Source organism: Manis javanica, chromosome 13, assembly GCF_040802235.1.
Source record: "Manis javanica isolate MJ-LG chromosome 13, MJ_LKY, whole genome shotgun sequence".
Lineage (NCBI taxonomy): Eukaryota > Metazoa > Chordata > Mammalia > Pholidota > Manidae > Manis > Manis javanica.
In genome coordinates this window covers 85,335,312-85,352,628 of record NC_133168.1, presented here as the reverse complement: position 1 = coordinate 85,352,628, position 17,317 = coordinate 85,335,312, and the positions used below count along the sequence as shown (strand labels likewise).

General features: G+C 57.4%; 2 protein-coding genes and 1 long non-coding RNA gene across 7 annotated transcripts in view; 2 read left to right on the top strand and 1 right to left on the bottom strand.

Moving 5' to 3' along the window:
- The window catches only part of LOC140845554 (uncharacterized), a 138,942-nt gene that overhangs the window by 96,163 nt on the left and 25,462 nt on the right, over positions 1 to 17,317 (bottom strand). The window lies entirely within an intron of this gene.
- LOC140845551 (uncharacterized) lies at positions 7,557 to 11,554 on the top strand. Its single transcript, XM_073219985.1, has 5 exons — positions 7,557 to 7,701; positions 8,395 to 8,699; positions 9,279 to 9,368; positions 9,705 to 9,859; positions 9,999 to 11,554. The coding sequence occupies exons 1-5, from the start codon at positions 7,564 to 7,566 to the stop codon at positions 10,829 to 10,831; spliced, it is 1,521 nt and encodes a 506-aa protein (XP_073076086.1). The 5' UTR covers positions 7,557 to 7,563; the 3' UTR covers positions 10,832 to 11,554.
- On the top strand, positions 11,634 to 15,915 carry LOC140845552 (ral-GDS-related protein-like). Of its 2 annotated transcripts, XM_073219987.1 has the most exons (7): positions 11,634 to 12,410; positions 13,141 to 13,206; positions 13,551 to 13,619; positions 14,183 to 14,227; positions 14,525 to 14,646; positions 14,755 to 14,861; positions 15,227 to 15,915. In XM_073219987.1, the coding sequence occupies exons 1-6, from the start codon at positions 11,997 to 11,999 to the stop codon at positions 14,840 to 14,842; spliced, it is 804 nt and encodes a 267-aa protein (XP_073076088.1). In that variant the 5' UTR covers positions 11,634 to 11,996; the 3' UTR covers positions 14,843 to 14,861; positions 15,227 to 15,915. The 2 variants fall into 2 exon arrangements, with proteins under 2 accessions (XP_073076088.1, XP_073076087.1); XM_073219986.1 differs by lacking the exons at positions 14,755 to 14,861; positions 15,227 to 15,915 and having other exon boundaries at positions 11,731 to 12,410; positions 14,183 to 14,643.

Below are 17,317 nucleotides of genomic sequence, written 5' to 3'. Positions count from 1 at the left end.
CCACAGCCTTCCCATCTCGCTGACCAGCAGGTTGGCATCGTGCCAACACCTCTGAAAGCACACTTCCTTTTGCCATGGCCTTTGATGGGCACACATTTTTCTCCTGCTTGTGCTTTTAGCACATCTACACTGTGTCTCTCTTCCTGGTTTGATGTATGTGATACCCATAATGGGTGCTTGTTATTGTCTTCCAGCAATATTTTTCAAGGACATGTTTCACGATGGCTTTGTGTTAAACATGATTTGAAGCAATGTTAGAAATTGTGATGTAAAATCTCTAAAAGTTTGTGTTCTGCTTGTATTTCCTGTTGTTTATATATCTCTTTGTCTCTAAATTGATGTGTCATCTTCTCCTTCTCTTTTGGAAATTCCCAGGATCAAACTGATACTATAATGGCCCAGCCATATGGATACCCAGCATCTGTTCAGTCTCTAACTGGGACAGAGTCTGATACCTCTTACGAGTCCAGCACGTGGGCCTTGGAAAGCACATGTGCATCACTAGGTTGGTACATTTGGGCATTGGGATAGGGACTCTCAGAAGAAAACTAGTGACTTACTTGGGAGTAACAGTCTCTGAAATGAAGATCATGTTCTATTTATAATGGTGTGAGGTCACTAGCTAAGTGTCCATCAGTAGATGAGTGGATAAAGAAGAGGTGGTACATATACATAATGGAGTACTATTCAGCCATAAGAAACAAATTCTACAATTTGCAACTACATGGATGGAGCTGGAGGATATTATGCTCAGTGAAATAAGCCAGGAGGAGAAAGACAAGTACCAAATGATTTCCCTCATTTGTGGAGTATAACAACAAAGCAAAACTGAAGGACCAAAACAGCAGCAGACTCACAGACTCTAAGAAGGGACTAGCAGGTGGGGAGGGAGGGAGAAGGGGATTGTGGGTATCATGATTAGCACACATGGTGTGGGGGGGACCATGTGGAAGACTGTAGCACAGAGAAGGCAAATAGTGACTCTGTGGCATCTTACTACACTGATGCACCCACTGATGACTGCAGTGGAGTATGGGAGGGGGGTTGCAAAGCAAGAGGGGTGAATGTAGTAACCACATTGTTTTTTCATGGAAAAGATTCATAAGAGTGTATATCAATAATACCTTAATTAAAAAAAGCCTCCCTGAGGGCAGTGCTATCTGGATGTTGTCCCTGAGGTTTGTGGCTCCTGGGGTTGGTTTCATCCCTGTGCTGGTGGGATGCAGTCAGTGAAGGGACTGCCCCCACACTTCTCTTTCTTCTCAAAGCTCTGCCCCACATGCAGACATCGTGTGCCCCCCCCAACCCACCCCCAGTCCTCCATCCTCTGTCCTCCCCCTTAAGGTGCTCAGGAAGAGTGGGGTGCTCTAAGCCCCAGGATGGCACACCTTGGAAGCACTGGGGAGGGCTGCTCAAACAGAAACCAGGCCTTTCTGCCTGTCACCGATAGATTATGATCAGACATGAAAATCTATTGATTAGAAGCCCCAGGGTGTCTCTTCATATCTGGGAAACCACTGCACATGTAACCCAAGTAGATCCCAGGGCTGCAGGGCGCCAGCCTAGCACTGTCCCATTTGATGAGACACAGCTGCCCCACACATTCCAGAAAATTCCTTTTCATAAAATGCTGAACTTGGTCTCTCAAAGCACCTCCAAGAGGTGCATGCCTCCCATTGGGGGCTTTCTCTGAGCCCAATTTCTCCATGCTTCACACCTCACAGCACCCTGCCAAAGCTCCCAGGTCCCCAGTTCTCCCTCATGGTGCCCCTCTGCTGTCCAGCCCCAGGCCAGGCTGGTGTGAGGCCCCTGGTGTTCCACTCCTGGCTCCTGGCTGAGTGGCCTGACAATTGTGACAAAAGGCTGGGGAGGCTGAGCAGAGGCACTTGGCTCTGGTCTCCCCATAATGCTCCCCCAGGGCTCTCAGGATGTGTTCACCCTTCCAGGGAGGGAGGCCTGACCTGGAGGGGAGCTGCAGGGTCAGGACAAACACCCCCTTCGGGGGCTCCAGGGTGGAGACAGTCTCCAGGCCTTATGCTGCAGGTGGAGCCCCAGACTGGGACTGAGAAAGCGGACGTGGGCTGTCCTGACAGCCTCAGGTGACCGGGTGACAGGAGGTAAAATCGGAACACCCAGGCCACCCTCCTTCCCCTCGCCGTGCCCACAGCACCCTAAGAGCCATCTGCCTGTACAGTGGTACAGGGATAACCTCAGGCTCCCTGGCCACATAGGGACGTAGGTTTGGGCAGGAGGGCAGACGGACCTCTGGCAGGGCTGTGGCGCAGGTCAGACCTGTCATCCTGGAAGGCCCACCAGCCTCAACCTGACACAGAAGAGCTTCTGGGTCCAGAAACAAAGCAGGAGCCCTGGGCCTGCGGGGTGGTCACTGGGGCCTAGCAGTCCATCCTATCCCGGGTGTGTGCAGGTACCCCAAACATGCCAGACTCTGGACTTATGCTGTTGGGAAACCAGGCTCACATGGCTGCCTGGCCACCTTGACTGTGGTCTGCAGCGCACCTGCCACACCCGACGTGTGCTGGGGAGGTGGCAGGGCCCTCTGGCACCCGGTGCACTGCTCTGGGCCCAGGCATGTGGCTCTGGGACTGCCCGTCATCAGACTCCACAGAGAAGCCATGTGGCTGAGGCTGCCAGCAGTATCGATGCCCCCAGCTGCTGCTCCAGGGGCAAGGATGTCAGGAGCCTGTCCCATCCTCTGCTGCAGTGCAGAGATCCTCTGGGTGCCAAGTGTGTGGACACAGCCCCGGCCCCTCCCTTCAGGGGTAGAGGGGCAGCTGGCCACAGGAGGAGGGGAGGCCCTGGCCCAGCCTATGTCCCCTTCCCAAAACAGAAACTGTGGGGCGTGGAGCCTCACTCCACCTGGCCTGGTCCCCCCCTCCAGTGCATAAGGAAGGGGCCCCCGGAAGCAGGCACACCTGGGTCGCCAGGAGGATGCTGAGCCTGGGAAGAGAATCCAGAGTGTACAGGGACGTGGATGGCCAGACGCTCCGCCTTCACCTGTCCGGTGTGCTCAGCACTGGTGAAAAGTGACCGCCCTCTATGCTCAGCTGGCCCAGATTCAGCTCTGGGAAATTGTGTGTGGCTGTTCCCCAGGGATCTTCCCATATGGAGGCCCAGGAAGGATGGGGCCTTTGGGCTCAGGCTGTCAGTCAACATGTGGAGGCAGTGGGCTCACCAGCCCGGGTCCTCACCCCATCACAGTGCCACCTTGGACACCTTCCCCAGGAAACAGCCCCCTGGAGTTATCCCTTTGGGAACTCGGTGTCAGAGACCCAGGCCTATCCAGCTTGGGGGTGGTATAGGGGTACAGCAGGCTGCCACACTGAGGGGTAGCAGTCCATTATGTGGAACTTGCCAGAGTTTCTTGAACTGCCCCCAGTCCTCCATCCTGTTTTAGGCAGGACAGCTAATGGTTTGACTTACCCAACTGATCAAAACCCACCACACTGTAGACACTGTCCTGGGCACCAGGCCCGAACAATGCCCACCCAGAACCTGAAAGGGCTGAGCTCCTGGAGTCTCCTCTGTTGGATCCAGGAGGAGAGTGGCTGGGTTAAACCACATAGTTTTCCAGGGGGAGGCAGCTTTGACCCCTACTCTGAGAGTGACGAGGCCACACAAAGGTTTACATCAGAGTCACGACGCCACCCCTTTGTGCTGCAGGCTGGGGGCACGTTGGGGGTCCAGGGAAGGATGGCCAGGGACAGGCAGCAATGGGGGTCAGACTGGCAATGGCAGGTGATGGGGGCCATCACCCTCACTTGCTTGGTGTAACACCTGGGACACATCATTTGCCTTTTCTGCTGTTTTGTGGGGAGCAAGGAATGGTTACTTGTCTTCTTGCCACTGGGCTGTAGTGAGTCTTTATATATGGTAAATACATGTCCTCTGCTGAGGGTATGATTTGCAATTATTTGCCCCCAGTCCATATGTGGCTTCACTTTTCTTTTCCTGAACATGAGTCATGTGGGAAATGGAAGTGAAAGACAAATGTAGGTGGCAAGCATAGTGAGATACAGCACATGAGAATGGCTAAAATTAAAGACCTGAATGTAAATGTGTTGACAAAGATGCGGAGCAACTGCAGTATTCTTATAGGGCTGGTAAAAAATAGCTTGGCTACATGTTTAAAACCGTACACGTACACAGTGATTTCCCTCTGACGAGATCCAAGAGGAATAAAAACATGTTTATGCAAAAAGACACACAAATGCATAAGAGCTTTATTTGTAGTCCATCCTCAGGGGAACGGATAAACCAACCATGGTCTAGTACCCCAGGACAACACTGTTCAGCAATGAAAAGGTATGACTTTTTCATCCATGCAACAGCAGGCATGCATCTCAAAATGACAATGCTGAGTAAAAGGAGCCAGATGAAAATGAGTGCATAGAAAACTCTAGAAAATGCAAGGTCATTTACAGGGATCTTTGCATTTGAAGGAGACCAGGCACAGCCTGGGAATGGGATGTAATTGCTGATGGCAGGGAAGGAGGAATTTCAAAGGGTCCTGAGGACACTGTTGGGGTGATGGGCATTCCTCACCTTGACTGTGGTGATGGTCCAGGATGTTATAATCACGCCATCAATCCTTCCCTTGGAGTGTGTGCCACTGTTTTTATGTCAGGTGAACCTCAATTAAGCTAGAGGGCATGTGGGACAGGGAGCAAAGACGTGAAGGTGGTGCCAGAGTCCCTGGGTATTGTGTGGAGAGGGAGCAGCATGGTGGGATCCATACACAGCCAGCTGTGTACATGGCTGGCTGCACAAGGCAGTAGGCACTTGGCAACAGCATCAGCTACAGGTTCCCAGCAGGAAGGGCCAGCTCTGGTATTCACAGCACAGAATGAACTGGAGGACTGGCAGGGGCAGGACCAGGACAGGCTGACTCCTGGGAGCTGTAGGCTCACCTGTTCACTGAACCGAAACCTCAGTAAGGCGCAACTTGTGCCTGTGTTTTTTTCCTAAGTTTCTGAAAGTGGTAAGAAGTGTAAGCAGCAGCAGGGGGAGCAGCCTGGAATGCAGAGTGGAGGCCCTGGGCTTGCAGGCACTGCCCCCTCGGCTCCTGAGGCCTCTGTGGAAGGAGTGGGGGAGTAGGTCTGGACATGAAGGCCTCTGTAGGTCCCCTCTTGTCATTTCCCCAATTAGTTCATATGGTAGAAGTGGGGGAGGTGCTCTTGAGAAAATTGTGCGTGCGATTATTTAATGCAAGGCTGTCAGCTCCAGGCAGTTGCAAGGATACAGTCCCTTGCTGATTCTAACAGCAACATTTGCAGAATTTGAACAAGTAAGACAGTCCACTGGAAATCTGCACCGCAGATGGCAGTTCCTGTCAGCCAGCACTGATATTCCAAGAAACGCTTAGGGCTGTGTTTTTCAACTTGTGGCTATCTTCGGGAAATAAAGTCAGAAACTTTCCCTCAAGGCATTTCATGATGTTTTGGGACTGCTGTTGAGGGAATGCAGTAAGAAATGAATTTGTAATAAGAGAAAAGGGGAATCAAATCTGTGTTAAAAACTGAACACTAACATTCACTGAAAAGTGAACCCAAGCAGCCCCAGAAACTTTGTAGCCACTAACAGGGGTGGGGGGTGGGGGGATGGGGCAATTTCTAATTGTTCTCCAGGTTTTCTGAATCTGAGGGTCAGAGTTAAAGCTGAAAGCTGATTTTGTTCAACCTCAAGCATCCAGTCCCCGGGGACTGAGGAGGGGCAGAAAAGAAAAACACAAAGCTAGTGAGTCAGCGCAGGAATGTCTGCTTGGACCCTTGCAAGCTGCAACTTCATGTGTCTGCACCCCAGCCTCTCTCCTACCATTTCCCCTGGAAAAGCCCTGACCGCTTATGTGTCAGGAGGACGGTGGTTCTTCAAGGTAGGAGCCTGCCACTCCCTCATTTGCTAGCAAGTCAATAAACGATTCTTTCCTTTCCTCAAAACCTTGTCATTGTGTTTTGTGGTTTGACCTTAGGGACGATGACCAGGTTTGGTATCAGGAGCAGCACCCCCCACCCCGACCAAGTGCCCGCAGTGCCGTTCCTTCAGTGTCAGAACCACCACAGGGCCGAGCTGTCGGGGACGCAGAGCTCCCGGCTTCCTCCTTGCGAGCCACAGGGGACTGTGCCGGCAAGGAATTCACGCTGTGTGGCAGGTCAAGTACAAGCCTCTAGAACTCCCTCTAAAGTATACATTGAAAGCAGTACTGCCTGCCTTTCAGGAGAGGTTACAGATGTCAACATCACCAAGGATTTGAAAGATGTCAGGCTGGCGATTTCCACATACGCTTATTGAAGTCACTCACTTGGCCTACTCAGAAAACGCTTGAATCTTGGAGATAACATGATGGTCACCGTAATCGGAGTGTCTCAAACTGCAGTTCCTGCTGCACATGGGGATTCATCACTTGATCCCCAAGCACCCAGTGTGAAACTATTGATCAGGAAAATGCTCTTTGTTCTCTTCCTGTGAGTAAAGACCAGCAGGGCAGTTAGCTTTCAGCCGGCAAGGGGAGAAAGCTTTCTCAGAGGTCTATCAGACCTCCAGACTTAGGTTGTCATTTAGACAGAAGGAAGCTTCATCTCCTTTTCATTCCAGAAGCCGTCACACTGGCCCATCCCATTGATGGTACGAGGCTGATTGGACCCAGTGATCAGGAAGTACAGCTCATCCAGGCATATTGATAGCACAGTCACGTGTCAGAAGGTGGGAAATAAATCCAACAAAAATTCAGGGACCTTTCATCTTAGAGAAGTTACTAGAAGTCTATCTTGTGGGCATGCCAAGCTATCCCTTCTAAGGTGAAGAATAAGATGCTGTATCTGCACCCCCCCACCCCAAAACACACACACACACACACACGAGCACAGCGGCCTGGTGGACCACCTTGGATTTCATTTCTGGTGTGCTCCTCTGACCCATTCACTCATTGGTCTGGAAAGCACCTAGTTTGAGAGCAGCCTGGACTTTTGGAAGGTGGATGCCAGTAGATGACACCACCTGGATGTCCTCTCATTGCCGCCCCTTCCAGGTGCACACCTGAAAACAGCCTAGAAGTGGACTGACTTGCCCAAGATCACAAGGCCTGGACCCCGGCCTGCGTTGCGTCGTGTTCCACGCTCCATGCCAAACCTGGTTGGCCTTCTTCCATCTCTGAGGCTGTGCATCAGACACATGTGACATGGAGCCCCCAGGAGTTGGAGGTGTCATCCATATATCCCTGGGGATGTCCCTAGGGAGGAATGTCTGGCGTGACCCTGCCTGTGCAGGTTGGGACACTGGGAAGCTCCTGGGAGGTATTGTGGGGGGAGGGCTCTGCTACATATCTGTGTAGTTGTGCATGGCAAGGGCCAGGAGGGTGGGCAGTCAGCAGCCCAGAGGGGCATGTGGGCGTGTCTGAATGCAAGGAGGGGCCCAGGAAATGGACCCTTGAAGAAGTGATGTCACTGATGACACACCCAGTAGAACCTGAATTGTGACCTGGACAGAACCCAGATCCTGGTCGCAGACTCCAGTCCAGCTCACTTGACCGGAGGCGCTCAACAGAGCAACATGCGGTCTTGTTGTGTGAAGCCTTCTGAAGGCGTAGGAGTCAGGGAAGCCCAGAGAGAGTGTCCTCTTGCTGCCTGTGGGCGTTGGCTCAGAGACCACCTCCAACGCCTCTGTCCATGTCTCCCGAGGACCCCCAAGGTAAGACAGGGCAGCCCAGAGCGGGCCACTCCAGGGCCAGGCCACGAGTGTGACCCATCCCGGGCTGACCTTTCCCCCGGCCCCTTGTGTGTGCGGTGGGCGTGGGGCATGGGTGGCACTTCAGGCTGGGGAGGAGGGGGGCAGTCAGTGTCACAGCTCTGGTCTCATCATTCAGGATGTGGAGGTAAGTGTTGGGACCAGGTACTTCCACCCACATGTCAATCCTGAGCCCAGGGGTGACCTTTCCTTCCCTGAGCGACTGGATGTCTACACAGAAGGCCACCCTGTTTGCCTGATCTCAGGGCCAGGGTTGGGGGCCCACATTGCCCCCTGCGGGGAGGTCCACGCAACCGTGGGTGCCTCCTCCCCAGCTACCAGGTGCTGGCTTTGCAGAGCTCCACCCTGGGGAGCGTGGAGGAGCTGGTGGATGGATTCACCTACTCCATCTTTCTCCAACTGGAGCAGGCTGTCTATACCCCAAGACCCCGTTCCACACCTGGCAACCTGCCAGGGCCCTCCACGAGAGTGGCCGACAGTCCCACTCCAGGGGGCCTGGAACCTCGTTCCCAGGGGCACCCCGTGCCTCTCCTTGTTGGCACCCCAGGGGGCTCGGGGCTCTCGGGTGAGCTGCAAACCTCTTGTCCTGGTGGGTCCTGGGTTTCCCACTGACTATATCCCTGCTCCCCCTCTCAGTGTGAACCTGAGCCAACTGTCCATGGGACTGAGGTCCCCACATGCAGGGCTCCCTGGACAAGAGTGAAGAGGAAGGGGAGAAAGCCCTCGGTACGAGTGGAACCAGCTCCAAACACCAGCCGGAGCACTTCCGAGGCCACCCTCCCTCCCGAGGACGCCGACCAGCTGGCAGCTGTGAAGGAGAAGCAGGGACAGTTCTGGGCAAGAAGGCTGTCTTCAGGGACAACCGTCATCCGGAACATTTCCTGGTCCCTACTCCCTGCAAGTGATGCTGACCAGCCAGCCACGGGCCAGCTGCTCCCACGGTGAGCACCCACCTCCCTCCTCGGCACAGTTGGGCCTCTGCCCACAGCCCGTGGTGTGTCTTGCTTGTCCCCACATGTGTCTGAGCCACAGCATGCTCCTCTGACAGGCAGGGTGGCTGGCTATCAGCCTGTTAGGGTGCACATGGGGAACACAGGAGGCACCTTAGAGGGGCTCCCCTGGCGCCCGGCACTGTAGAGAGGACTGCCGGCCAAGCTGGGCGACTTCGGGGCTTACTTCTCTGTACCCGATGAAAGCCTTTGGTCTCACCCATCAGTGGCCTGGAGCCTGGCTCATTTGGAAAAGCACATGGAAAGCAGTCTTTGGAACAGAGGCTCACGATTCCCTGTGGCTGGGCCGGGTCCTTGTCCTCACTGTGACCACATGAGGGACCTCTGGGGGCAGGAGAGGGGTACCTGGACAGGTTCTGGTACGACTTCCTTAAGCACCAATAGGTACGCAGTGCCCACTTTGTGCAGACCCTTTGGGGACACTTAGCATAACTGAGTGAAGGACGCAGACACAATACTGGGACCCCATCCCGGGTGGACTCGGGCAGTCACTTCAGGCATCATCCGCAGGTCACGGCCAGGGAGTGTCGCAAGTGATGCCCTCATGGCCTCTTCAAGTAACAGGGTGCATGACAAGGGGCCAGAGGAGGAACTGAAAATGTGAGCATTCACTGGGTCCAGAGGGGGCGCTGTCCATCTCACAGAATGGGGGGAGGAGGAGTTTGGGGCTTGGGGCAGGGGGAGCCCAGCAGAGCCCAGCAGGTCACTCATCTTCGGATTCCCGTGGGCGGGCTGAGGACTGGGGACTTCCTCTTCGGGAGGATGGGAGAGGATGGGGTCCCAGGACAGATACGCAGGGTCAGGAAGGGGGAGGGGCAGGTGCCTGGAGAGGCAGGGGAGTGCACAGCGGCCAGGCCCACACAAGGGTGGACCCGGAGGGCAGTGTGGCTGGAAAGACCAGGCTTCTCACTCTGCCACCCCCTGGCCTTCCCCCAGCCCCAGGATGGGACAGGCTAGGCGCCTTGCCTGGGAGCCCGAGCATGTGCCCATCATCATCGATGCCACCCAGCCTTCCTCCACCCTGGAGGGCCAAGTCCTCCACCACTTGGTCCAGGAGGAGCACCTGGAGCCCACAGTGGCAGAGCTGGAAGGTGAGGGGCTGCAGCCAGGGGACCTTCTAGGGTGGGCTTCCCAGACTGGGGTTCCCTTCAAGGCAGTAAGGGCTCTTCTGTCCTTGTAAGGTGCGGGGAATCAGCCCCGCGGTGACCCTTTCTCTGTGTCCTGCTCCAGAACCACGGCAGATGCAGCTGGCCCCAGAGACACAGGGAGGGCCGGCTTCGTGGGTAGAGCCTGTCCAGGAACTCCCTGAGACCCCGGTGCTGGAGCTACGGCCGGTGTCACCTGCTTCAGCCCCTGCAGAGCCGGAGGACATCCTAGCAGAGGCCTCAGCTCCGAGGCAAGGCCCCGAGCTGGAGCCCCAGGAGCCCTCAGGCAGTGGGCACGGAGCAACTGCCGTAATGGTACCAGGCCTTGCAGAGCCAGAGACATGTCCAGACCCCATGAACCCCTGGGACATCCCAGGAGTGGTCTCAGCCCCGGTGCCAGGCCCCGAGCTGGAGCCCCATGAGCCCTCGAGCCCGGGTCCCGTGGCACCTGCAGGAATGACACCAGGCCTGGCAGAGCCAGAGGCGGACCCGGAGCCCATCAGCGCCTGTGCCACGATCACCCAGGACGTGCCGAGGACGGAGGAACGGACCATCCTGCAGTTCCCCGCCGACCTGGTGGCCGAGCAGCTGACCTTGCTGTGTGCGGTGAGCGGAGTGGGCTCTCGGGGTTGGGGGTGGGCCTGCCCTGTGTCACGGGCTGCCCCAGACCTGCTGTCCCCTGGCGTGGACTCCTGTGATCTGGGCCCACGTCCTACCTTCCCCACGGACTCACTATGTGCCCTGAGAGACTCTCCTCACCCCCAGGCCTTCACTGACCACAGGGGGACAGTAGGGCTGGCACTGAGGGATCCTTGCAGACCAATGAGGAGGAGTGGAGGGAAGGTGGGCAGGGCCTGGCCAGGCTGGGAGGGGCAGGGCAGGGGAGGGGTGCTCAGGGAGGTGCTGCCAGGGCCTTAGGTCCTCGGGCTATTGGCCTGGCAGGCCTCCGCAGCCTCCGCACTTCAGAGGCCCCTGCCATGGACCTGACAGCGTGGGAGACACAGACACCAACAAAATCCTCGGTTGGAGGTGTTTCTGGGGAAACTGCACCTGAGTGGGGAGCGGGACCCACGGGGTGGCAGAATGGGAGGCAGATGCCCCAGGATGGGCAGGTGTGAGCTGCCTTGTGCTGCAGGGAGGAGGTGAGTGAGGGTGCCTGTGAGCAAAACCCCTCCGTTCCCCACCACTGTGGGGTCCTGTGCATCCGGTCCTGGGCGCCTCAGTGGACATGGTCTGAAGCCCAGACCGCCACAAGGCTCACAGCACATCTCCAGCTGCCTGTGCCCCAGCTCTGACTGGTGACCCTGCCTGGGAACAGAGGCACCAGGGGCACAGCTGTATGACACCCCTTGTCATCCCCAGGAGCAGTACAGCAGGATTGAATACGGTGAACTCAAGGCCTACTTAGAGAGCCAGCCACTGATGAAGGGCATTGAGCTCCTGGCTCCCAACGTGCAAATGGTCATCAGGCAATTCGATGCCATGGTTAGCTTGGTCATCTCCGCCTGCCTCGGGACCGTGACCATGACGGCCCAGGACAGGGCCCAAGTGGTGCAGTTCTGGATCCAGGTGGCTGAGGTGTGTCATGGGATGGCCCCCAGGGTCCCTCCTTTGCCAGCTCTCAGGATGGTTGTCTGCGGCCTGCCTTGCATGGTCCCTGACATGGACTCATAGGCCCCAGGGGTGGGACAGCCATGCCTGGCCCCTTCCTTGGGTTGAGCTACAATCCTCCACCTAGCAGGGCTGTTCAGCAGGTACCAGGTGTGCTGGGCTTCCTGAGTGTCTGTCTCCTTAAGGACAGGAATTCACGGGGGGACAGAGCAGAGAAGCAGGCCAGGCTCTCAGCTCTGTCTTCCATCCCAGGAGTGTCTGGCCCTCAAGAATTTCGCTGCCCTCCGTGCCATTCTCTTGGCCCTGCGGAGCCGTCCCATAGGTCGTCTGGAGAGCACCTGGGGACACGTTTCCTGGTAGGTTGTCCTGTCCCTGGGACCGGGGCACCTGAGTGGACAGGGACACACCTACATCTTGCAGTGTCCCTCAGTGGGCTGGGACTTCCTGGGAGGTGGCAGAGCCTAGGGGCAGGATGGCGGGCTCTTGTGGCCCCCTGTGGGTTAGGCCAGGGGTACCCCTGCAGGAATCAGTTTCCTGCTATGTCAGGTATGGGTTGAAGCCCATTGGAGATCTTGAGCTTGTGTTCTGCAGCAACCTGGCCCAAAGCAGATTCGCCCACGGGAGAACTGGGAATGGAGGCCCTGGGTGGAAACATGCAACGCCCTCCCCAGGCCACAGATTCCCCAGGGCCCAGAGCTGTGGTGGAAAGCCTCATGCAGGCTACTGGATCTCCTGGGTGCCCCAGGAAAAGGGGTCTGCCCCCAAACTCTCTACCTGCTGGCCATGTTTCTCCCTCCTCCTCTCCCCTCCCCTTAGGAAGAGCTCCCGGACCTACAAAAAACTTAAAAAGAGGGATGAGGACGCTAACAGAGAGTGGCTTCTCAAGGTAAATGGAGGCCAGAGGTCTGGAAGAGGGGGTCCTCGGGGCAAGTCCTCTGCCATGCTGTGGCACAGCTTTGGGGCAGACTCGAGGTGTGCAGGGTGGGAGGGGGAAGCTGACGGGGAAAGTAGGGTCCCCCAGGCCCCTGAGGGCCTCGTCTGTCTCCCTCCCTGGCTCCACTTGACTGGGGGCCTGGCATCCAGTGAGGACCCAGAGGACAAGCTCCAGTTGGGGCTGGGGCTGGGGCGGGGTTGGCAGCAGGAATGGAGCCTGCGGCTGAGCAAGGTCGGCTTCTCCTCTGGGTCCCCTGAGCCTGTCACTGCCCCTCTGTGGCCTCGGGCTCCTCATGTGGACATGGACGGTTGCCGTCACACTGGGGTGCGGGCCTCCCAGGTGAGCAGGGTCCAGGGAGCACAAGATGGGCTTCAGCTTTGTGGGCACCCCCCCACGGGCATGTGAGGGGAGCCGTGCTGATAGCCAGGTGACAGTGAGTCCTCAGGGCACCCTGGGAGGCAGAGGGACCTCCCCTGACACTCTCAGGGCTGTGGCTGAGGCCTAAGGACCCCATGAGTATGAGTGTGTGCTGGAGCTGAGGTCGCTCTAGGCTGAGAGCCTGCTGGAGGTGGGGACAGCATGGGTGCCAGGGGGCTCGGGCAAGGCATCCATGCACCACGGTCTGGTTGTGGGAGGCACGTGGGAGGGGAGCATGATCACCTGAGTGTCCTGGTCCTTGCAGGAGGCAAGGGCCATCGTGAATCAACAGCTGTGCACCCTCACGGGATGCCAGTATACGAGGAAGCAGGTGAGAGTGGCGTGGCGTGGGTCACGGACGGTGGGGGCGACCCTATACCTGCTCCTGGTGCCACCAGCCCTGAGCTGGCGGCACTGGGCTGACCAGGAGGAGGGCAAGAGCAGCTGGGTACAGGGGGAAGGTGGAGGACAGGTGCACGGCCCACAGGTCCTGGGATTGGGCAAAAGCCAGCCTTGGGAGGGACTGAAAGTGGAGCTCAGGGTGAAGGGAGTGGAGGGAGACAGCATAGGGTGGTCCCAGGGAGCTGGGGGCTGCGGGTGTGGGGTTCAGGGGAGGCTCTGTGGGCGCCCCTGAGGCAGGTGGGGACTCATCACCTCCCCACCCCGGTGGCACAGGGCATGGTCCCATTCCTTGGATTGTTTCTACATGACGTGCCCGTCGACCAACTCCCGGACAATAATGACGTGAGTGACCCAGCAGGGAACGGGGGGTAGGATGACATTTAGAGAGGAGAGAGCCCCCAGTGAGCCCTGACCTCTCAGCACCGGGCCTCCACCCCTCCTGAGTCCCCCCTCCACCCCAGGAGCTGGGCTTCTTGGAGAGGAGTGCCAGAAGGACAGGTTTAAGCCCCAGTCCTGGACCCAGGGCAGGTGGGGCTGAGGGCTCCAGGGGGCAGCATCTGGGCAAGGACTGGTCTCCCCCTCAGGCCCTGCCCAGGGGGAGGGATGCTGCTCCTTCAGGGCAGGAAGCACATCAGGGGGCTGGCAGTGCCTTCCCGCCTGAGGCCCCAGTCTCCCTGTCTGCCATCACACAGTTGCGTGGGAAGCTTGGCCTCAGCTCCCCAGTGCAGTCCCCGCTTCTCGGTAGCCCCGATCCCGGGCCAGGTCCGGATGTCGTTTCTGGGCAGGCCTGCCCCTTGGAGGGCCCTGGAGGTCCTCCAACTTGAGAAAGGGTAGGGACGTGCCGGCCTCGTTCTGGGCTCAGGGGGCTGTTTCTGATGCACTTTGGTTGCCTTCCTGCCTTCCAGGGTGACGGGATGAGACAGAGACAGTTGAGTGCCCAGTCACGGAAGGTGAGGGATGGAGTCAAGACCCCCTGGGCAGGACCCTGTCTGGCCCATCCCCTGGGTCTAACGTGTCTGGAGAGAGTTAAGACACACAGAGCTGAGGATACTAAATGTTTTGTTAGGTGGGGGGTGGCATCAAGGCCTCCTTCCTGGAGGAGGAGCTGGAGACCCAACAGTGGGAACAGGCAGGGCTGGATGGCATTGGAGGGAAGGTGGGTTCCCGTGTGAGCAAAGATCTGGGACCATCCCAGTGCCCCACTCCTCACCCCCTCTTGTCTGCATCCTGTCCTTCCTCTGCACCAGGTCACTGTCATCCTACATGAGATGACGATATACCAGCACATGGCCAGACTGTATGACCTGGAGCCCAAGGAGCACGTCATGTCATTTCTCCAGGCTGTGGAACCCCTGGATGAGGAGGAGAGGTGAGGCCGGCCGGGGTCAGGCATGGGCTGCAGCTGCTGGTAGGCTCTGGGGGAAGGGCTCCCTGATGTGTGGCTCCAAGGGCTCACAGGTGTCCCTCTGTCCTGCAGCTACAGCCTGTCCTGCCAGCTGGAGCCCCCAGGCCAGGGGGCCAGCAGAAAGGGACTGTTGCGGTTCTTTAGGTCCCACAAGATTTAAACTTCCTGACCAGGGCCAGGTGAGTTTCTGGGCTGGGGCGATCGGCAGGGGGTGGGCTGCTCCTCAGCTTCAGGGAACCTTCGGGCCATGCTGGGTGTGGGGGCGTCCTAAAGACCGGTGGGGCTGGGGTCCCAGCTCCAAGGCCGACCAGTCCTGTCAGACTGAAGGGTGGTTCCCCTCCCCCTCTGGGACCCAGCCTCCTCCTCTGTGAGTAGGTGATGTTCAGGAGCCTTCCCGTGACAGGGACTCCCGGGGTGCTGGTGATTGACAGGACCCTCAGCACAGGGCCCGGAACCCAGAGAGCAGTGGGGATGGGGTGGAAGCAGGATAATGGGGGGAACCCGGGATAACCTGCCTCTTCTGCTCACCCACATGGCCCTGTAGCTGCTGTCATTGGGCCCACGGCCCTGCTGGTGTCCTGGCTGCGTGAGGAGGAGAGCTTCATCCCCTTCGGGCAGGCGGCACCTGGAGCCCCAGGACCCCAGTCTGCTTGCTGCTCCTCCTCCTCCCGCTGCTCATCCTGAGCCTGAGCTGCTCCCCAGGCTGCCGCTGTATCCTCAAGGACCCATACGTAGCTGTGGCCAACTTGGCCACCTTCGTGCTGTGTCGTCCCCTCTGCTCATGGCCCACTGGACAGAGGCGAGCCGCCCCACCGTATGGAGGATGTTCTCCTTCATGCAGGTGGCCTCCCGCCGTGACGCCAACTCCTGCCTGGGCACCATCAGCCCCTGAGTCGTAGCCACAGGGTTCCAGGAAGAGATGGGGGCCTTTCCCGGGATGGACATGGACACGGCGCAGTGCTGCATGGGACCACAGCCCCCTGGTTCCCAGTGGAGGCATCCGAGGATGCAGGAGTGGCCGGCTGTCTCAGGGTTCCGGAGCTTGCTTCCAGGGGAGCCCCCTGTGCAACTCCCTCCCCTCATCCCTGAGAAATAGCCTCCCCAGGCGCAGTGTGGGCTGGGTGCTTGTTGTGTCTGAGGTTAATGGTTCCTGGGGGTTGGGGTCATCCCTGTGCAGAATGTAATAAATGATGAATGGATTGCCACCACACTGCTCTTTCTTCTCAAAGCTCTGCCCCTCCTGCAGACATCATGTGCCCCAGCCCACCCCACCCCCAGCCCTTAAACTCTCTGATGCAGGGGGGCCCTGACCTCCTCCAGGTTGTCCTCCCCCCATAAGGTGCTCAGGAAGAGCGGGGTGCTCTAAGCCCCAGGCTGGCACACCTTGGCAACACTGGGGAGGGCTGTTCAAACACAAACTGAACCTTATTTCCTGTCACCTATAGATTATGATCAGACACAGAAACTTGCTGATTAGAAGCCCCAGGGTGTCTCTTCACATCTTGAACACCACTGCAGATGTACCCAAGTAGATCCCTCGGCTGCAGGGCACCAGTCTAGCACTGTCCCATTTAATGAGACACAGCTGCTCCACACATTCCAGAAAAGTCCTTTTCAAACAACGCTGAACTTGGTCACCTCCAAGAGGTGCATTCCTTACACTGGGGGGCTTTCTGTGAGCCCAATTTCTCCATGCTTCACACCTCAGAGCACCCCCCAAAGTTCCCAGGTCCCCCAGTCCTCCCCCATGGTGCCCCTCAGCCATCCATCCCCAGGCTAGGCTGGTGTGAGGCCCCTGGTGTCCCGCTCCTGGGTCCTGGCTGAGCGGCCTGATATCTGTGACAAAAGGCTGGGGAGGCTGAGCAGAGGCACTTGGCTCTGATTCTCCCCATAATGCTCTCCCAGGGCTCTCAGGATGTGTTCACCCTCCCAGGAGGGGAGGCCTGGCCTGGAGGGGAGTTCCAGGATCAGCACAAACACCCCCTTGGGGGGCTCCAGGCTGGAGACAAGTCTCCAGGTCTTATGCTGCAGGTGGAGCTCCAGACTAGGAATAGGGAAGGAAGGAATTCATGCTGTGTGGCAGGTCAAGTACAAGCCTCTAGAACGCCATCTATGGTATATATTCCAGGAGAGACTACAGACTGATGTCACCACCAAGGATTTGAAAGGTATGGTGATTTCCACATTCCCTTATTCAAGTCACTCATTCACCCTACTCAGAAAATGGATGAATCTTGGAGATGACAGTGCATGACTGCCGCTTCCATCCTACACTAGATCCGGACGCAAAAGCACTTGGCCGCACTGTATGACCTGGAGCCCGACAAGCACTTCATGTCATTTCTCCAGGCCATGGAGCCCCTGGATGAGGAGGAGAGGTGAGGCCTGGCAGGAGTCCTGTGTGGGCTCCAGCAACTGGTGAAGGAGCTTGGATTTGAACACCTGGTGGTCTGTCTCTAGGACAAGCACATTTCATTCCCAGAAAGTATATGGGGGTAAGGGGGAGACCTCCCTGAATGGCCACAGCGGCTGTCCTAGCTTTCCTTTCTTTCTTTTTGTTTTGGATCTGAAATCATACCTTTTATTTACTCAGAGAGTGAGTGGTGTTGGTTCCCTATGCCTCAGTTCTCCACAG

Bases quoted from the DNA above. Each gene is read 5' to 3' on its own strand.
- LOC140845552 (XM_073219986.1), top strand. From the start codon at position 11,997: ATGGCGGGCTCTTGTGGCCCCCTGTGGGTTAGGCCAGGGGTACCCCTG. The intron at 12,411-13,140 runs GTAAATGGAGGC...TGGTCCTTGCAG, and splicing joins ACAGAGAGTGGCTTCTCAAG to GAGGCAAGGGCCATCGTGAA. The intron at 13,620-14,182 runs GTGAGTGACCCA...CCTGCCTTCCAG, and splicing joins AACTCCCGGACAATAATGAC to GGTGACGGGATGAGACAGAG.
- LOC140845551 (XM_073219985.1), top strand. From the start codon at position 7,564: ATGCGGTCTTGTTGTGTGAAGCCTTCTGAAGGCGTAGGAGTCAGGGAA. The intron at 8,700-9,278 runs GTGAGCACCCAC...CATCATCCGCAG, and splicing joins ACGGGCCAGCTGCTCCCACG to GTCACGGCCAGGGAGTGTCG. The intron at 9,860-9,998 runs GTGAGGGGCTGC...GTCCTGCTCCAG, and splicing joins CACAGTGGCAGAGCTGGAAG to AACCACGGCAGATGCAGCTG.